The following is a 17,103-nucleotide window of genomic DNA, read 5'->3' on the forward strand; positions in this document are numbered from 1 at the left end:
AGGTTTTTTATTAGTATTATGAATGATTACAATAAAAAAATAACTATATTACAATCTTTTTTACACCAAGAAAATAATTGTTCTTTTAAGAACTGTTTAGTGACAGTTTGTATTGCATCATTGCATAAAAATATCATGTTTTTTTATTATTATTTATGGAACCATAAGTGCCAGTGGAGAACTAAAATTTTTGTAAATACGTCTAAATGCATGCAAAAAAATATGCAAACTAATTACACAGCATGTATTTTAACAAGTATGTATATATATATATATATATATATATATATATATATATATATATATATATATATATATATATATATATATATATAATGTGTTCTCTAACGGAACTTATGGCTTTATGAATGATAATAAAAAAAATCTTCAATTTTAAAAGCGTTCTTTATATATTTTTCTCACGTTTTTAAGTGGTTATGCAATGATGCAATAAAACTCTTTCAGTAAACAGCTCTTAAAAGAACGATTATTTTGCATTTTATTTTGCCACGACTGAATTGAAATGTTTATTATTATTATTATTAAGAATTTTTAAGCATACCTAAATGTTAAAATGTAAACTGTGTAATGCAATAAGAGATGAATGCGTGCATTTCATACATGCGCACACGAAACTCAAACACTACAGATGTGTGTGTGTGTGTGTGTGTGTGTGTGTGTGTGTGTGTGTGTGTGTGTGTGTGTTCGTGCTTTCAGGATGCTTTTTTTTGCGTTCAGCATGATGCTTTATAAGCTTCTCGTTGGCTTCGCGTCATCATCATCTGTCATCGCTTCAGCAGAGAAACAAGTGTATGAGCTGCAGCCAACCGCTCCACATCACTCGCACACACTCATTCGCCTGCGTTGGCTTTTAAAGGAGAGTTTGCATTCATTTTGCGAAGGATAACCCGTGAATATGGCATCGGTTTGTGCGGTGGCGCGCGTTTTGCTCTGTTTGAACGTCGTCAAAGTTTACTTGGTGAGCTCGGAGCTGAACGGAGATATTCCCGCAGAAGAGCCCACCATCCACAGCCCTGCTCGAGATATGATGACGGTTCATATGTACAGAGTTTATGATAAATACAGCAAGAAGCAGCAGCAGCATCAACAGCAACTCAATGTGAACACAATACGAAGCTTTAGAGGAGTTCCAGGTGAGTGAAAGTAAAAAAAAAGGAGTAATTTACAAACTGTGCGACTGATATACTGTAAATAAACACTGTAAATGTGGTGAGTTAATATCTTAAGATATATTAATTAACTTTGTTTAACGACTTGATTTCTATTTAATTACTTGCACCCCAAATGAAAACACTAATGTAAATATAGTGTTTTTAAACCTTATACTGTCTTTAAAACGTTATTTAATCGACTTTAATCGTTTATATTTAATTACTTACACCCCACTTGAAAAAAAAACTATAGTAATGTTGAGTAAATACTATGTTTTTGAACCATACTATAGCGAATACTTTCCCAGTATGGGGTTGCAGCTGGAAGAGCATCCGCTGTGTAAAACATATGCTTGAATAGTTGGTGGTTCATTCAGCTGTGGAAGCTGAAGGAAAATGAACGAATGACAATAGTGAATACTTCTTGTGGTAATTCTATTGGGAACACAATAGTAAAATATAAACAAATTACCCCAAAATGTAGTTTTCGACAAATATTGGATATCTTATACTACAATACAGCAGTTCACTGTGGTAAAACTAAAGTATACTACAATATTATCAGTTAACTGTAGTTAATTAATAGTATTCTCTAGCATTTATTAACAGAGTTGTCAACACTATAATATATACAGTGTAAAACACTTATACACTAGAATATTTTTTTATAAATCACTATAGTATTTTTTTCATGTGGGTATATATATATATTTTAATATTAAGTTAGATTTAGGTTGTGATATCAGGTGACCAAAATTCAATGTCTAGTCAGCATCTAAGGACGTTATTTTGACGTCCAATAATGGCATCAAATGATGTTGATATTTGGTTGATTTTAGGTTGTGTTGGAAATTGACAAAATCCAACGTCGAGCCAACATCTTAATCTAACGTCATATTGACGTCAAATACTGACATTTATTCATCAAGTAAGCAACCAAAATCCAACGTCTGATAGACATCACAGTGGTAACATCCACACAATGTCAAGCTGTAGCGTCATTAAACGTTGATAGTTGGTTGATTTTAGGTTGTGTTGGAAAGTGACCAAAATCCAGCGTCGAGTCAACATCTTAAACCAACGTCATATTGACGTCAAATACTGGCATTTATTCGACTGGTATGGCAAATGAAATCCAACGTCTAATAGACGTCATAGTGGTAAAGTCCACACAACCTCAAGCTGTAACATCATTACACGTTGATATTTGGTTTATTTTAGGTTGTGGAAAGTAACCGATATCCAACGTTGAGCCAACGTCTAAATCCAACGTCATACTGACCACAAATACTGGCATTTATTCGTCAGGTATGGCAATCAAAATCCAACGTCTGATAGACGTCATAGTGCTAATGTCCACACAACGTCAAGCTGTACCATCATTACACGTTGATATTTGGTTGATTTTAGATTGGACGTCTGACACTGACGTCAGCCTGACGTTTATTTGGCAAACAAAATGCAACGTCCCCACGACGATGGGGTACAACCAGGGTGCGAATTACAGGGGTGTTAGGGGGGGTCTGGTCCCCCTAATTAACGAAAATCAAATGTATAGAGGTGTTTGCTCTGATCTGTATCTAAAATAATATTAATAATTAAACTATTGAATTATAAATATACTTTTAACTACTCTATAATGGTTCATACCATTTACAATGCCCAATTGCGCCAATCAGTCTATACGAAACTGCAGTCTGAAACTGCAGATCAAGAGACATAAGTGTCCGCAAGACACTTAAAATAGGTGTTTGTATCTACGTACTGTATATTTTAAAAGTAATGTCAAATTAGATGCATAGTTTGACCTACAGGAACTTCTAAAATAGCTAATCAGAGGTAACTACGTCAAAATATGCTAAATATCCTCAAAACATTCATTTTCTTGTTGGCTTAGTTCCTTTATTAGTAAGGGGTCGCCACAGCGGAATGAACCGTCAACTTATCCAGTAAGTTTTTACGCAGCGCATGCAGTTCCAGCCGCAACCCATCTCTGCGAAAATCCTCAAAACACTGAAAACTCAAATACAGTATGTTTGATTAATAGATTAGATGTTATTTAAACAAATACATACATTTCATTCACTGAATTACAGAAACTAACACAAACTTATGCAAAAGGTTGATCTTCCGAATCGTCAACAAACAACTGAAGTCAGAATTATTATATCTTCTGAATTATTCGCCCCCCTGTTTATTTTCCTAATTTCTGTTTAACGGAGAGAACATATTTCTGAACATTATAGTTTTACTATAACTCACTTATAATAATTGATTCATTTTATCTTTACCATAAAGACAGTAAATAATATTAGACTAGATATTCTTCAAGACACTTCTATACTGCTTAAAGTGACATTTAAAGGCTTAACTAGGTTAACTGGGCAGGTTAGGGTAATTAGGCAAGTTATTGAATAACGATGGTTTGTTCTGTAGACTATCGAAAAAATAAATAGCTTAAAGGGGCTAATATATTTTACCTTAAAATGCGTTTAAAAAATTTAAAACTGCTTTTATTTTAGCCGAAATAAAACATATAAGACTTTCTCTAGAAGAAAAAATATTATTAGACATACTGTGAAAATTTTCTGAATCTGTTTAACATCATTTAGGAGATATTTAAAAAAGAAAAAAATGTAAAGGGGAGCTAATAATTCTGACTTCAACTGTATAATGGGTACATGTCAATCTGACGTCTTGTGCTTGCTGGGAAATATATAACAGCCAGTATGTATATTTAAAAATAATATTCTGTAAAAATGTAAAAATTATTTAAAAAAAATAATAATAAAATCAAGTCATTATATATGCATGTTATTAGTAAAGTTTTGTGATATACAACTAAAAACATTCAAATCCAGCTTTGGAATATTTATTAAAATATTTTAAACAACAAAAATTGCTGCTTTTTCAAGCTACAAAATTAAAATGAGTTGAAAAAACACAATGATAAGTATTTTTATAAGGACAATGTGATTGTTTTATGTTAAATCCACATAAATTTGTAATCAATTTAACAAAATCTATTTTTGCTGGGACAACATGAAGGAATTGTGTTGAACCCAGCATTTTAAGTCTATTAAATGTGACTGCAAAGGTGAATACTTGCTCAAAATAATCATTTTACCCATTATTTCAGTTTTAGTGGTCGTATTTTTAGAGCTGCTAAGTTTCCACTGGAGGTGCGCTATTAAAACACTGGGAGAGTATTAGTGGAAACCGAAAAAAAGGGAAAGAAAGAAACCCTGAGAGCCGCTCACTAAACACTACCATATGGCTGAAGACTGATTCGGGAGCAGTGTTTATCTTTTTATTAAACTGCCTCGTAAAAGCATAGAATGTGGTCGGATATTAAACCTAGAATGAGAAAAATGTGTTGTTTATGAGGATGCCGTCTGGAAACTTTACTGGTCAATCACATGCATGCATGAGCGTAAATCCAATGTAATATCGACAAGCAGTAACCACGTTTAAAACGTTTTTTTGTTTCAAAGCTTGTTGGATTTTGACTTGAAATCTTTTTTTATAATTATATACAGCTGAAGTCAGAATTATTAGCCTTCCTGTATATTTTTTTGTCCCAATGTCTGTTAAGGAAATAATTTTTTCAACACATTTCTAATCATAATAGTTTGAATAACTCATTTCTAATAACTGATTTCTTTTATCTTTGCCATGATGACAGCACAGAATATTTGACTAGATATTCCAGCCTGATCTCACGAGAAAACGCAAGTATTTTACGTTTTGGCAATTTAGTGGCAAAGTCAGAGTTCAGTCGTAAGAAAATGTACGATTTTAAAAAGGAGGCGTGGCACCTAACCCCACCCCTAAACCCAACCGTCATTGGGGGATGAGCAAATCGTACTAAAATGTACGAATTAGATCGTACGAATTTGTACGAATTAGCCACTAAATGAAAAAGTTACGAATTGCCGTGAGATTGTGTTGGATATTCCTCAAGATTCTAGTGTTCAGCTTAAAGTGACATTTAAAGGCTTAACTAGGTTAATTAGGGTAATTAGGCAAGTCATTGTATAATGATGGTTTGTTCTGTAAACAACTGAAAACAAATATTGCTTAGAGGCTAATAATACTGACCTTAAAATGATTTTAAAAAATTAAGAACTGCTTTTATTCTAGCCGAAATAAAACAAATAAGAAAAACTATTATAGGAAATACCAGCCTGATCTCACGAGGAAACGTAAGTATTTTACGTTTTGTCAGTTTAGTGGCCAATTCGTACAAATTCGTACAAGTTCAGTCGTACGAAAATGTACGATTTTAAAAAGGAGGTGTGGCACCCAACCCAGCCCCTAAACCCAACCGTCATTGGGGGGATGAGCAAATCGTACTAAATTGTACGAATTAGAACGTACGAATTCATACGAATTAACCACTAAATCAAAAAGTTACGAATTGCCCTGAGATTGCGTTTGAAATACTGTGAAAAATTCCTGAATCTGTTCAACATCGTTTGGGAAAATTTGAAAAAGACAAAAAAAACTCCACAGGAGGGGGAATTATTCTGACTTCAACTGTATATTTTTGTATTCACTCTCTGTTTGTTTTGACTTGTGTATTGTCTTATTTACATACTAAATGGTTATTGAGATGGCAACTAGCTCTATGTAATTCTCCCATGGTCACCCAATGAAGCTAAGCAAAGCTGCGCCAGCCTAATCTCACGAGGAAACGTATATTTTACGTTTTGTGTACGAATGTGTACGAGTTCAGTCGTATGAAATTGTACGATTTTAAAAAGGAGGCGTGGCACCTAACCCCACCCCTAACCCCAACCATCATTGGGGGATGAGCAAATCGTACTAAATTGTACGAATTAGATTGTACGGATTCATGCAAATTAGCCACTAATTCAAAAAAGGAGGCGTTGCACCCAACCCAACCCCAACCGTCATTGGGGGGGGGGGGTGAGCAAATCGTACTAAATTGTACGAATTAGATTGTACGAATTTATACGAATTAGCCACTAAATCAAAAAGTTATGAATTGCAGTGAAATTGTGTTGGCTGCACCGGTCAGGACCTGGATGGTGGACCACATGGGAAAGCTTGGTTGCTGCCGAAAGTGGTGTTAGTGAGGCCAGCAACCTCAACCAGTGGCCTGTGTGGGTCCTAACGCCCCAGTATATTGATGGGGGACACTATACTATCAGTGGGCTCCGTTTTTTGTATGAGAAGTTAAACCGAGGTCCTGACTCTCTTTGTTTGTTAAAAATCCCAGGATGTCCTTTAAAAAGGAAACCCAGAAAAGCGCTATATAAATGTAACGAATTATTATTATTATTATTATTATTAAAAAAAAAAGAGCAGGGGCTTAAGGCCGGCATCCTGGCCAAACCTGCCCACTGGCCTCCTAACCATCCCCATATCACAATTCATCACTCATTCCGCTCTTCTTTTAGATTTTTTCAATTATATTTGGCTAGATCAAGAAATCTTTAAAGGGAACCTATTTTACCCCTTTTACAAGATGTAAAATAAGCCTTTGGTGTCTCCAGAATTTGTCTGTAAAGTTTTAGCTCAAAATACTCAACATGATTATTTATTGTAGCCTCCAGAATCTCCCACTTCCGTGTCTGCTACTTATCATGCATTACGTCAGATAATTAGCAGTCAGTGACAGACAGACTCGGATAAAGCTGAAATACAGCTCATTAGTCTGAAATACCAAGTAAGTTTATCCCAAGTATTTGTGCTCAAGTCTATTCAAGTCTTTCTGAAATGACGAGTCACACACAAATGTCATTTGCACAACACACACACAAATACACACACATATATTAGCGGTGGTTCAAATTCGACTGTTAAAATTCGACATTACATCCGGGAACTGCAGGAAAAGCAATTGATTGCAGATTGAAGATCGCCAGCTGCTTTTTCACCAGCAGGTGGAGATGGAATAATTTAAGATTTTTAACCCAGTAAATAGGAAAGAAAAAAGCTAATAAAGGCACAAAAGTAGCATTTAAAATTAATATCAATCTCTTGGATATTATAAGTAATAAAATGCCACTTGGAAGCGAATGTTTGAACTGAAATAAAATGAACTGAAAACTGCCTTTTGAATATTATATCTCGTATTTTTAAAGGGTATTGAAAATTTTGCAAGTGAAATCTGGAAATTAAATATGAATTATTGAATTTATAAGTATTAAAACGTGTTTGGAATATTATTAGTTGAAATATTCACAGCTTAAATAAACAGCTATGTTAAACTTCAGGACCTAAAAATACAAAACCTGATATTCAAGTCATTAAAATGCAAGAACTTGTTAATTGCGTGTGTTATTTGTTTTCAGTTTGTGCTATTCAACAAGCTTTTTAATTCAATACTTTTGGCATTGATTTTGTTCCATACATGTGGCCACTGTGATTATAGCGTTTAAGAATTACAGCGATTATTACAAACATGCTCTGTTTTTAAAAGAGTTTTAAACTTATCAAAATCACAGAGAGATGAACAGATATTTCACTCTCAGTTTATTTGCAGAAACATGTTCTATGGACGAGTGTATGAGTGTTATCATAGATACATGGCGCCTCTCAATCATTTGGTGGGTGGGGAAAACTTCACTTCCACATCACGTTGCGCTGGGCCTCAAAATCACTGGGATTTAGATCTTATTTTAACGTCAGGAAATTTAAAAGCAAAGAGACTTCTTGTGTTTCTAGCACTTCAATATGACTGTGGACACACTATACCTACACACACTTCTGCAAACAGGATGATTTTCAAGCGCCCTTTAAGATATTTCTAGACGCACGAACACTGACGCGTTTCATTTTTTCCAGAGCTCTCCCATCACAAGGTGGTGTTCCACTTCAACCTGACCTCCGTTCCCGATTCGGAGATGATACTGACGTCAAATCTGCATTATCCTGACCAACAATCTCGCCCTCGTTCTTGGGCCTGCCAGCGTTCCCGAAGATCCTCCTGCCGCCTTCAATACCTTCAAACAACCACTCCACGTCTAATCATCAAAGCATCATCAGCCAACGCCGCCGTCCCAACTCAACTCAGCAACATCACATTACCGCCAAACAGAAAAACACTTTGGCAGACTGCAGATGTATCCTCAGCTATGAAGCAAGCTCATGCGAACGCCGAGCTCTTAATCAGTATTGAGTTTGACTTTGGTCACCACAAACGACAAGAGCATTTACCTCCTCACAACATGCCGTTCATTCTTGTGTACGCTGACGATATTGATATTACAGAACCGAATAGTGTTGCTGGAAGTCTTCAGAGATACAGTCCATCTCCTGTTGACAGCAAAGCATCTCCCTTAACATCCAGAATCAGGAGAGAAGTCGGTCATTTAAAGGAGAATCAGGTTCCTGGTGTGCGGTACATTGATCTTAAGAGCGGGGGGTTATGGGATGGAGCGTTTTTTGCGAAACAAAACAAACCCTTGACTGACATTGAAGGCTCGAGGGGGTCTCAGGAGCTCACTTTCGATGAGAAGACCATGAAAAAAGCGAGACGCAAGCAGTGGAGCGAGCCGAGAGTATGCACACGGCGATATCTGAGGGTGGACTTTGCTGATATCGGTTGGAGTGAATGGATATTAGCTCCAAAAGCTTTTGACGCCTACTACTGTGCGGGAACATGTGCATTCCCTATTCCAAAGGTCAGTTTTGCTATAATGATGAGATAAAAATTAATATTTATTCACTTTTTACTCACTTATATTGAGTTTCTTTCTATACTGCAAAAAATGCTGGCCACCACACAATTCCTTCATGTTGTCCCAGCACAAACAGATCAAGTTCACTTAACAGTTTTTACAAATCTAAGTGGATTGAACTGAAAACAAATAAGTCGCGCCCAAAAACCGTGTTAGAAAAATTGTGTTGTTTCAACTCAAGCACAAGCAGCAAAAGTCATTTTGAAGTTTTCTGTTGAACACAAAAGAAGATGTTTTGAAGAATGTTAGAAAACTGTGACCACTGACATCCTTAGTAGGAAAAACAAACACTGTGGAAGTCGATGGTTACAGGTTTACAACATGTTTTCAAAAATATTGTTTGATTTTAACAGAAAAAAAAACTCAAGATTTTACCATGGGTGAGTAAATAATGTCAGACAGTACATTTTTGGGTGAACTGCCCCAAACAACAATAAAAAACAACTATTCTGCTATTTGATCAAAAAAGTAAATATTTTGGAGAATGGAACTTGTGGCTTACAGTATTTACAGTACTAAAATACAGTATTTGCTTGTCAATGGTTACCGGTTTTGAACATTCTGAGAAATATCTTCTTCATGAGGTTCTTTTTTCTGTTGAACACAAAAGAAGATGTTTTGAGGAATGTTATAAGACTGTGACCATTGACATCCATAGTAGGAAAAACAAACACTGTGGAAGTCGATGGTTACAATTTTTGTTTTTAAATAAAAAATCACGAAGGTTTGAAACAAGTAAAAGGTGAGTAAATAATTGGTGAACTGACCCTTTATTAATATTTTATAATTAAATTAATAGTTCACTCTAAATTATATAATAAACAAGAATTCTCTACTCACCCTTTCTTCAACGGATCAAAAAAGTAGATATTTTGAAGAATGTAAGCAGTGGCTATTGACTTTTACAGTATTTGCTTGTCAATGGTTACCAGTTTTCAGCATTCTGAGAAATATCTTCTTTTGTGTTGTCATGAGGTTACAAACCTTCATGAGGTTCTTTCTTCTGTTGAACACAAAAGAAGATGTTTTGAGGAATGTTAAAAGACTGACCACTGACATCCATAGTAGGAAAAACAAACAAAAGTCGATGGTTACAGGTTTACAATGTTCAAAACAATGTTTATGTTAAACAGAAGAAAAGCTCACAAATTTCTGAAAGATGTAAATAATGACAGAAATTATTTTTGGGGGTTGAACTGTCCCTTTAAATGAATACTTCACACTCAAAATTGTAATAGAAAACAATTCTCTACTCACCCTTCTGTTGATCAAAAAAGTAGATATTTTGAAGAATGTAACTGCTGGCTATTGACTTTTACAGTATTTGCTTGTTAGTGGTTACCAGTTTTCAACATTCTGAGAAATATCTTCTTTTGTGTTGTCAAAAAGGTTTTAATAGAAGAAAAACAACGGTTTGAAACAATCAAAGGGAGAGTAAATAATGACAGAAAAGTATATTTTTGGGTGAACTGCCCCTTTAAATGAATACTACAATCAAAATAATGATAAAAACAACAATTTTCTACTCACCCTTTCTTGTACTGATCAAAAAGAAGATATTTTGAAGAATGTAACCAGTAGCTTTTGACTTTTACAGTATTTGCTTGTCAATGGTTACCAGTTTTGAACATTCTGAGAAATATCTTCTTTTGTGTTGTCATAAAGGTTACAAACCTTCATGAGGTTCTTTTTTCTGTTGAACACAAAAGAAGATGTTTTGAGGAATGTTATAAGACTGTGACCACTGACATCCATAGTAGGAAAAACAAACACTGTGGAAGTCGATGGTTACAATTTTTTTTTAAAATAAAAAGTCACAAAGGTTTGAAACAAGTAAAAGGTGAGTAAATATTTGGTGAACTGACCCTTTAAATTAATAGTTCACTCTAAATTATAATAAAAACAAGAATTTTCTACTCACCCTTTCTTCAACGGATCAAAAAAGTAGATATTTTGAAGAATGTAACCAGTAGTTTCTGACTTTTACAGTATTTGCTTGTCAATGGTTACCAGTTGTCAGCAACAGTTCAAAAATAGTTTGTTTTTAACAGAAGAAAAACATGCAAAGATTTTAAGTAAAGGGTGAGTATATAATATATATAATCACAGAAATGAAATTTTTGGGAAAGTTTACTCAAAACGAAAATAAAAAAAAGCAACTCTCTACTCGCCCTTTCTGCTGTTTAATCAAAAAAGTAGATATTCTGATGAATGTAACCAGTGGCTATTGACTTTTACATGATTTGCTTGTCAATGGTTAAAGCTCAGAGGTGTGAAGCATGTAAATGATGAGTAAACAAAGACAGAAATTACATTTTCGGGTGAACTGTCCTTTTAAATGAATCATTCACACATAATTATAATAAAAACAACACTCTCTCTCTCTCTCTCTCTCTCTTCTTAATATTGCGTGAACTGCAGTTCTCAGTAAAGGACTAAAAATGATTTCATGTTAAAGGGTTAGTTCACACTAAAATGCCAATTTCCTCACACAGAATGTCTTTGGTTTGATGTGCAGGCTAGTTGGCTGAAGATTTAAACGAGCATGAAAAAAATAAGCTACATGTTTTAGTCATTTGTTCAGCATAATGCTGCCATCTAGTGCACTACATTGTGCAACTAAAGGAGTTTTTTTTTTATTTTTACTCGAGGATTGGTTAACCATAAAGAAAAATAATTCAGTCATGTATTCTCATTTGTAAGGACAAAAATAATGATGTCTCTTGAGGTTTTGTCAAAGACCTGTTAAATTACAAAGGAGAGTTCTGCATTCAATAGCAATTACAGATCATTTATAATTATTTATACTTGGACATTGTGTGCACTGCAGTTCTCATTACAGGACTACACTGAAAGAATTATTCAAAGATGATTCCTTGGATTTACTCAATTTTTTTTCATTAAGTGGTTTGGAAACAATTTAATTGTGTTGAATTTAAACAAAAAATTAAGCTGAACATTATTCAATTTAATTTGTTTGTTTAAATTCAAAAAAATAAATTGTTTGCAACAGTTCTGCATGCAACAATTTTTTCAGTGTATGAAAGCTGTCCTGTTAAAGGGAAAGTTCACACAAGATGGAGATTTTCTCACTCTCAAGTGGTTCTAAACATCTGTGCTTTTTCTTGGTTAAACCCAAAAGAGGGGCGACACGGTCACCTCACAGCAAGAAGGTCACTGGTTTCAGACTCAACTTTATTATCCCGTTTAGGGAAACTAAAATTGCAGCAAAGTGCCGTAACACAGGCGGAGTTCCATGTGCACATTAAAAAGTGATTACCCCAAAACATACAATACATCATGTTCAGGGGCGCAACTGCACATTTACTGATGGGTATGCGGCTTCAATCCAACTATATTTTATAACAGGCAAGTGATAAAATGTGGAAAATATTTCCATCAATAAATTAAAGATATTTTTTCTTAAAGATATCAATATGCTTAAAAAAAAAACAGTTTTGCAGTTCTGAACACAACTGAAATAGTATGAAGTAGTAAAAGGTAAATTACATTAAGCATGTTAAGTCGCAAAGAAATGCATCTCATACCACCCCAAATTTCTTCTCCATTTAATTTTCCCACACTAAATGATTATAGCACCTTGACTAGCCTTGCTTTTGGACTTTGTACTACATTTGTCAAAACAAAATGATAGACATGGGAGTCCTAAAGGGCAAAAGAACATTGCAATAACTTCTCACATGCATACTGTGGGAAGTGTAAGGTCTGTCTCTGCAAGAACAATTGACTGAAACTGCTAAAAGTGAAATAAAAAAAGACTGTCAAATGTTTAGTGTAAAATAAAAACAGAAACAAACTGTGAAATGTTCTATTTAATTGAAATGTTATAACTTTGTTTGTAGCTAAAATTAAAATAGTTTTGAGCTAAGAAGTAACCAAAAGGCCTGATGAATCAATATGATACATAATAAATTCATAAAAACATGTATATGGTATTAAAAATGGGAAGGGGAGGAATGATTTTTTCATTTAATAAAATACTATATTATATGCGTATAAAATGCTAAATAAACATTTTTAACAAAAAAATATATATATTATTTGAAACTTTTAATATGGATAATTTCAAAAATAATTTTGGCACAATGGCGCCCCCCATGTGTGGCGCCCCTATGCGCCGCATAAACTGCATACTCCCTTTTTGCGTCACTGATCATGTTATAGGTGCATCTCCCTCCCCCCCTGGACTCATTTAACAACCTAATGACCACCATTATAAAAAAATCTAACTCTACAGTATTTGTCCTGCAAATAGGAACTCTAAAACGACGTCCTGATAACTCGGCTGAACCACTGAGTGAAACAGGTGATTCGGGGTGCATAGCATACCCTGAGCTCTCTTTAAAACACCAGTTCAGTAAATTACCATAGGACCAGTTTGGTTAAAACCAGTGATCTTGCCTGCCACCTTAACCAGGCTACTCAACCTGTTCTTGTTTGACACACTCGGATTACCGTACCAAGATACAATGCATAAAGATAAAACAGATTCAATTAATTGTTTATAAAACAGCGTCATCATAGAGGTACAAACCTGAAACCATCCAAGTTTCCTCAGATAAAAAATACTGTTTTTGTTGGACTTTTTTTTACAGACAGCCTAGGTGTTAGGTTGAAATGACAACAGGAGTCTTGGGTGGGCCGTTTGGCATTTCTGTGTGGAGTTTGCATGTTCTCCCTGTGTTGTTGTGGGTTTCCTCGTTCAGTTTCTCCCACAGTCCAAACACATGCGCTATAGGTGAATTGGCCAGTGTATGAGTGTGTGTGTGTGTGTGTGTGTGTGTGTGTGTGTGTGTGTGAATAAGTGTATGGGTGTTTCCCAGAACTAGGTTGCAGCTGGAAGGGCATCTGCAGCGTAAAACATATATATGTATATGCTGTAATAGTTGGCGGTTCATTCCGCTGTGGTGACCTCTGATAAATAAGGGACTGAGCCGAAGGAAAATGAATGAATGCATAAACACAAAAGAAGATATTCTGAAGAATGGTGGGTAAAAAAAACAGACATTGACATCACATACTATGGAAGTCGATGGATATTTTTTCGAGCATTCTTCTGACTATCTTCTTTTCTGTTCAACTGACGAAAGAAACTCAAACATGATGCGTAAATGATGGCAGAGTTTTCATTAGTGGGTGAAATATCCCTTTAAAGTCTGCATAATCCGGAAGCTGCAACCTTTTTTTGTATTGTGACGCAGTTCCCGGAGAAACAGAATATTAAATGAGAAATGAGTGGGTGTGGTTTTTTTTTTCTACTGCGATCTGATTGGATGTAGTAAAGTAGGCATGCCATTCAGAAAGATGGGGAGGTGGTTTGGGGAGAGTTAATACAACCTTACTGACTCCTCCTGCTCACCATTTCTGTTTGTTGTCAAAACTGACAGCTGGATGGGCGTGGTTAAGTATGCTTGCCACGCCCACTACCTAAGACAGACCTAATCTGGGAATTTAGCTGAAAACGAACAGGAAGTGCATTTTCAGATTTCACTTGAAGCTTACAAGGGTAAACTATTTTTTCTTAATGATATGAGCTGATGAATTGTTCACCACAAAACTAGCAATGCAAGCTAACGCAATCAATCTGTTTAGTTTTGATTTTTATATACTTCACGGCTTTATCCTCCAACCTTGACTTTCTTTCTCATAATGCAGGTTGTCCATCCATCCAATCATGCGACCATCCAGAGTATAGTGAGAGCGGTTGGGATTGTTCCTGGAGTCCCGGATCCGTGCTGCGTCCCGGATAAGATGAGCTCTCTGGCCGTACTCTTCCTGGACTCCAGCAGGAATATGCTATTGAAGATCTATCCCAGCATGTCTGTGGAAACCTGCGCCTGTCGATAAACGAGAAACACTAATGGAAATACGGATAAATAATCTGCAAAACAGTAAACTCTGCTACAGGGACTGCCGTCATATGACAAAAACAAACTCTTATGTCTGCAAATAAGACCTCAACACCTCAGATAATACAGGATCTTTGCACACAAACTTTGTATTTTCTGTCCGCTCTTTCATTTTGAATGAACTGTATATAATCCTTATTGTGACATACTGTAGTTTGCTTAAGGTAAGACTCATTTTGCAACGAATACATGGTGAATTTAAGGACAAAGAGATTTAAATGCATTTCTGTAAATAAATCTGGTAATATTCTGCATTATGTCTCATTCGTGAACATTGGTTGATGTGTTTGTTCACTTGAAAGAATTGTGATTAAACATTTTGTTCAACGTGATTTGATTTTATATTTAAGGGGACCCATAATGACAAGATGTAAAATAAGACACCAGCAAATCAAAATAAAATATTAGTATATGTTTATGGAATGCAGTTGATATTATAAAAAAAATAAACTTCTACTAAAGGAACAGTTCACAAAAAAGTTTCAAAAAAAAGTTCTAAAGTCAGAATTCAGAGTTATAAAGTCGGAATTGTGAATTTTTAGGTCAGAATTCCGAGTTTTTAAGTCAGAATTGCGAATTATAAAAGTCAAAATTGCGAGTTACAAAGTCGGAATTGCAAGTTCTAAAGTCAGAATTCCAAGTTATAAAGTCAGAGTTCTGTTATACAGTCTGAATTGCGAGTTCTAAAGTCAGAATTGCGAGGTTTTTAGGTCAGAATTCCAAGTTGTTAAGCCAGAATTGCGAGTTATAAAGTCAAAATTGCGAGTTACAAAGTCAGAAGTGCAAGTTATAAAGTCAGAATTCAGAGTTATAAAGTCAGATTTCCGAGTTATAATGTCAGAATTCCGAATTAAGTCAAAATTGCAAGTTATAAAGTCAGAATTGCACGTTAAGTCAGAATTCCGAGTTAAGTCAAAACTCAGAGTTAAGTCAGAATTACAAGTTACTAAGTCAGAATTCGTGTTAAGTTGAAATTGCGTGCTATAAAGTCAAAATTGCAAGTTATAAAGTCAGAATTGTGAGTTATTAAATCAGAATTCCAAGTTATAAAGTCAAAATTGCAAGTTATTAAGTCAGAATTCCGAGTTAAGTCAGAATTTCGAGTTAAGTCAGAATTGCAAGTTATTAATTCAGAATTGTGAGTTAAAGTCAGAATAGCAAGTAATTAAATCAGAATTGCGAAGTATAAATGAGTTTCCTGACTGCCGACTGGCCATAGATAGAGTGTTAAAGAACTCGGAAATTCTGACTTTATAATTTATATATATATATATATATATATATATATATATATATATATATATATATATATATATATATATATATATATATATATATATATATATATAAAAAATAATTTTTTTTTTTAATTTTAGCATTCAGTGTACTTCCAGAAATTATCCTCTTTTTTACAAGATCTAAAATAACTCTCAGATGTCTCTAGAGTGTGTGTGTAAGAAGTTTCAGCTCAAAATACCAAACAGATAATGTTTTCTAACTCTTTGAAACGGACCCTTTTTAGGCTTTGATACTAATATTGGCGTTTTGATGGCTGTCGCTTTAAATTCAAATGAGATTGTGCTGTTTTTAAAAAAGGGCGGAGCTACAGATGCCTATGTGTCAGCGTAGTGGCAGGTTCAGAAACAAGACTAACGTACTTTGCTAATAAGGGAGACACAGTCACTACTGACCCAGCCGAGACTCGAACCAGTGACCTTCTTGCTGTAAGGCGACAGTGCTGACCACTAAGCCACCTTGAACCATGGTTATTATATAAATATTTATTAAAATTCTAATAGTTTGGATTTGCCCATTTATTAAAATATATATGTTTTATTGCGAATAAAGACTTGATGAATTGTATTGGAAACAGGGAAGAGGGCGACGGTCAACTTTTAGACCCATTAACCCTTTCCACAACCTGAAAATGAAACCAAATGCAAACTAAAGAGAGCGCTGGAATCTTTAATGTTAATATTTATCATTTCCGAGGCTGATAAGTTGAGACATCCTACACATAAACACAAACAAATTCAAAGTGATGGAGTTGCCTTTATAAAAACAGAGCCTGACCGTGTAAATAAGCCTGTCAAAATCTCACTCATTAGTCGTTCTGGTAGTGTTTACAGAACGCTCATTAACTACGCGCTTCCTCCAGATAACCAAGTCCAAACCACAACATTGGTGTCAAAGATAATAGCTATGCTACTATTTTGGTTTCCAGAGCTTAGCGTGGGGCATGGGAGTAAACCTGAGGTTCACTTAAGGAACCCCGATTTCAAAGCATCA

At 34.9% G+C, this 17,103-nt stretch overlaps 2 protein-coding genes and 1 long non-coding RNA gene across 4 annotated transcripts in view; 2 read left to right on the plus strand and 1 right to left on the minus strand.

Moving 5' to 3' along the window:
* Positions 1-17,103, plus strand: part of frmpd2 (FERM and PDZ domain containing 2) — a 423,788-nt gene that overhangs the window by 99,905 nt on the left and 306,780 nt on the right. The gene's annotated exons all lie outside the window — the stretch shown is intronic.
* Positions 1-17,103, minus strand: part of LOC103911892 (uncharacterized) — a 117,582-nt gene that overhangs the window by 90,508 nt on the left and 9,971 nt on the right. For both annotated transcript variants that reach the window (XR_012387775.1, XR_012387774.1), the window contains one exon: positions 14,536-14,742. This is a non-coding gene — a long non-coding RNA (uncharacterized lncRNA). The remainder of the gene's footprint in view (positions 1-14,535; positions 14,743-17,103) is intronic.
* On the plus strand, positions 778-15,144 carry gdf10b (growth differentiation factor 10b). The gene is made up of 3 exons (XM_068224687.2): positions 778-1,154; positions 7,989-8,827; positions 14,561-15,144. Exons 1-3 carry the CDS (start codon positions 917-919, stop codon positions 14,750-14,752), a joined length of 1,269 nt encoding a protein of 422 aa, XP_068080788.1. The 5' UTR covers positions 778-916; the 3' UTR covers positions 14,753-15,144.

Source organism: Danio rerio, chromosome 12 (genome assembly GCF_049306965.1).
Source record: "Danio rerio strain Tuebingen ecotype United States chromosome 12, GRCz12tu, whole genome shotgun sequence".
NCBI classification, from domain to species: Eukaryota; Metazoa; Chordata; class Actinopteri; order Cypriniformes; family Danionidae; genus Danio; species Danio rerio.

Bases quoted from the DNA above. Each gene is read 5' to 3' on its own strand.
- gdf10b (XM_068224687.2), top strand. From the start codon at position 917: ATGGCATCGGTTTGTGCGGTGGCGCGCGTTTTGCTCTGTTTGAACGTC. The intron at 1,155-7,988 runs GTGAGTGAAAGT...CATTTTTTCCAG, and splicing joins AAGCTTTAGAGGAGTTCCAG to AGCTCTCCCATCACAAGGTG. The intron at 8,828-14,560 runs GTCAGTTTTGCT...CTCATAATGCAG, and splicing joins GTGCATTCCCTATTCCAAAG to GTTGTCCATCCATCCAATCA.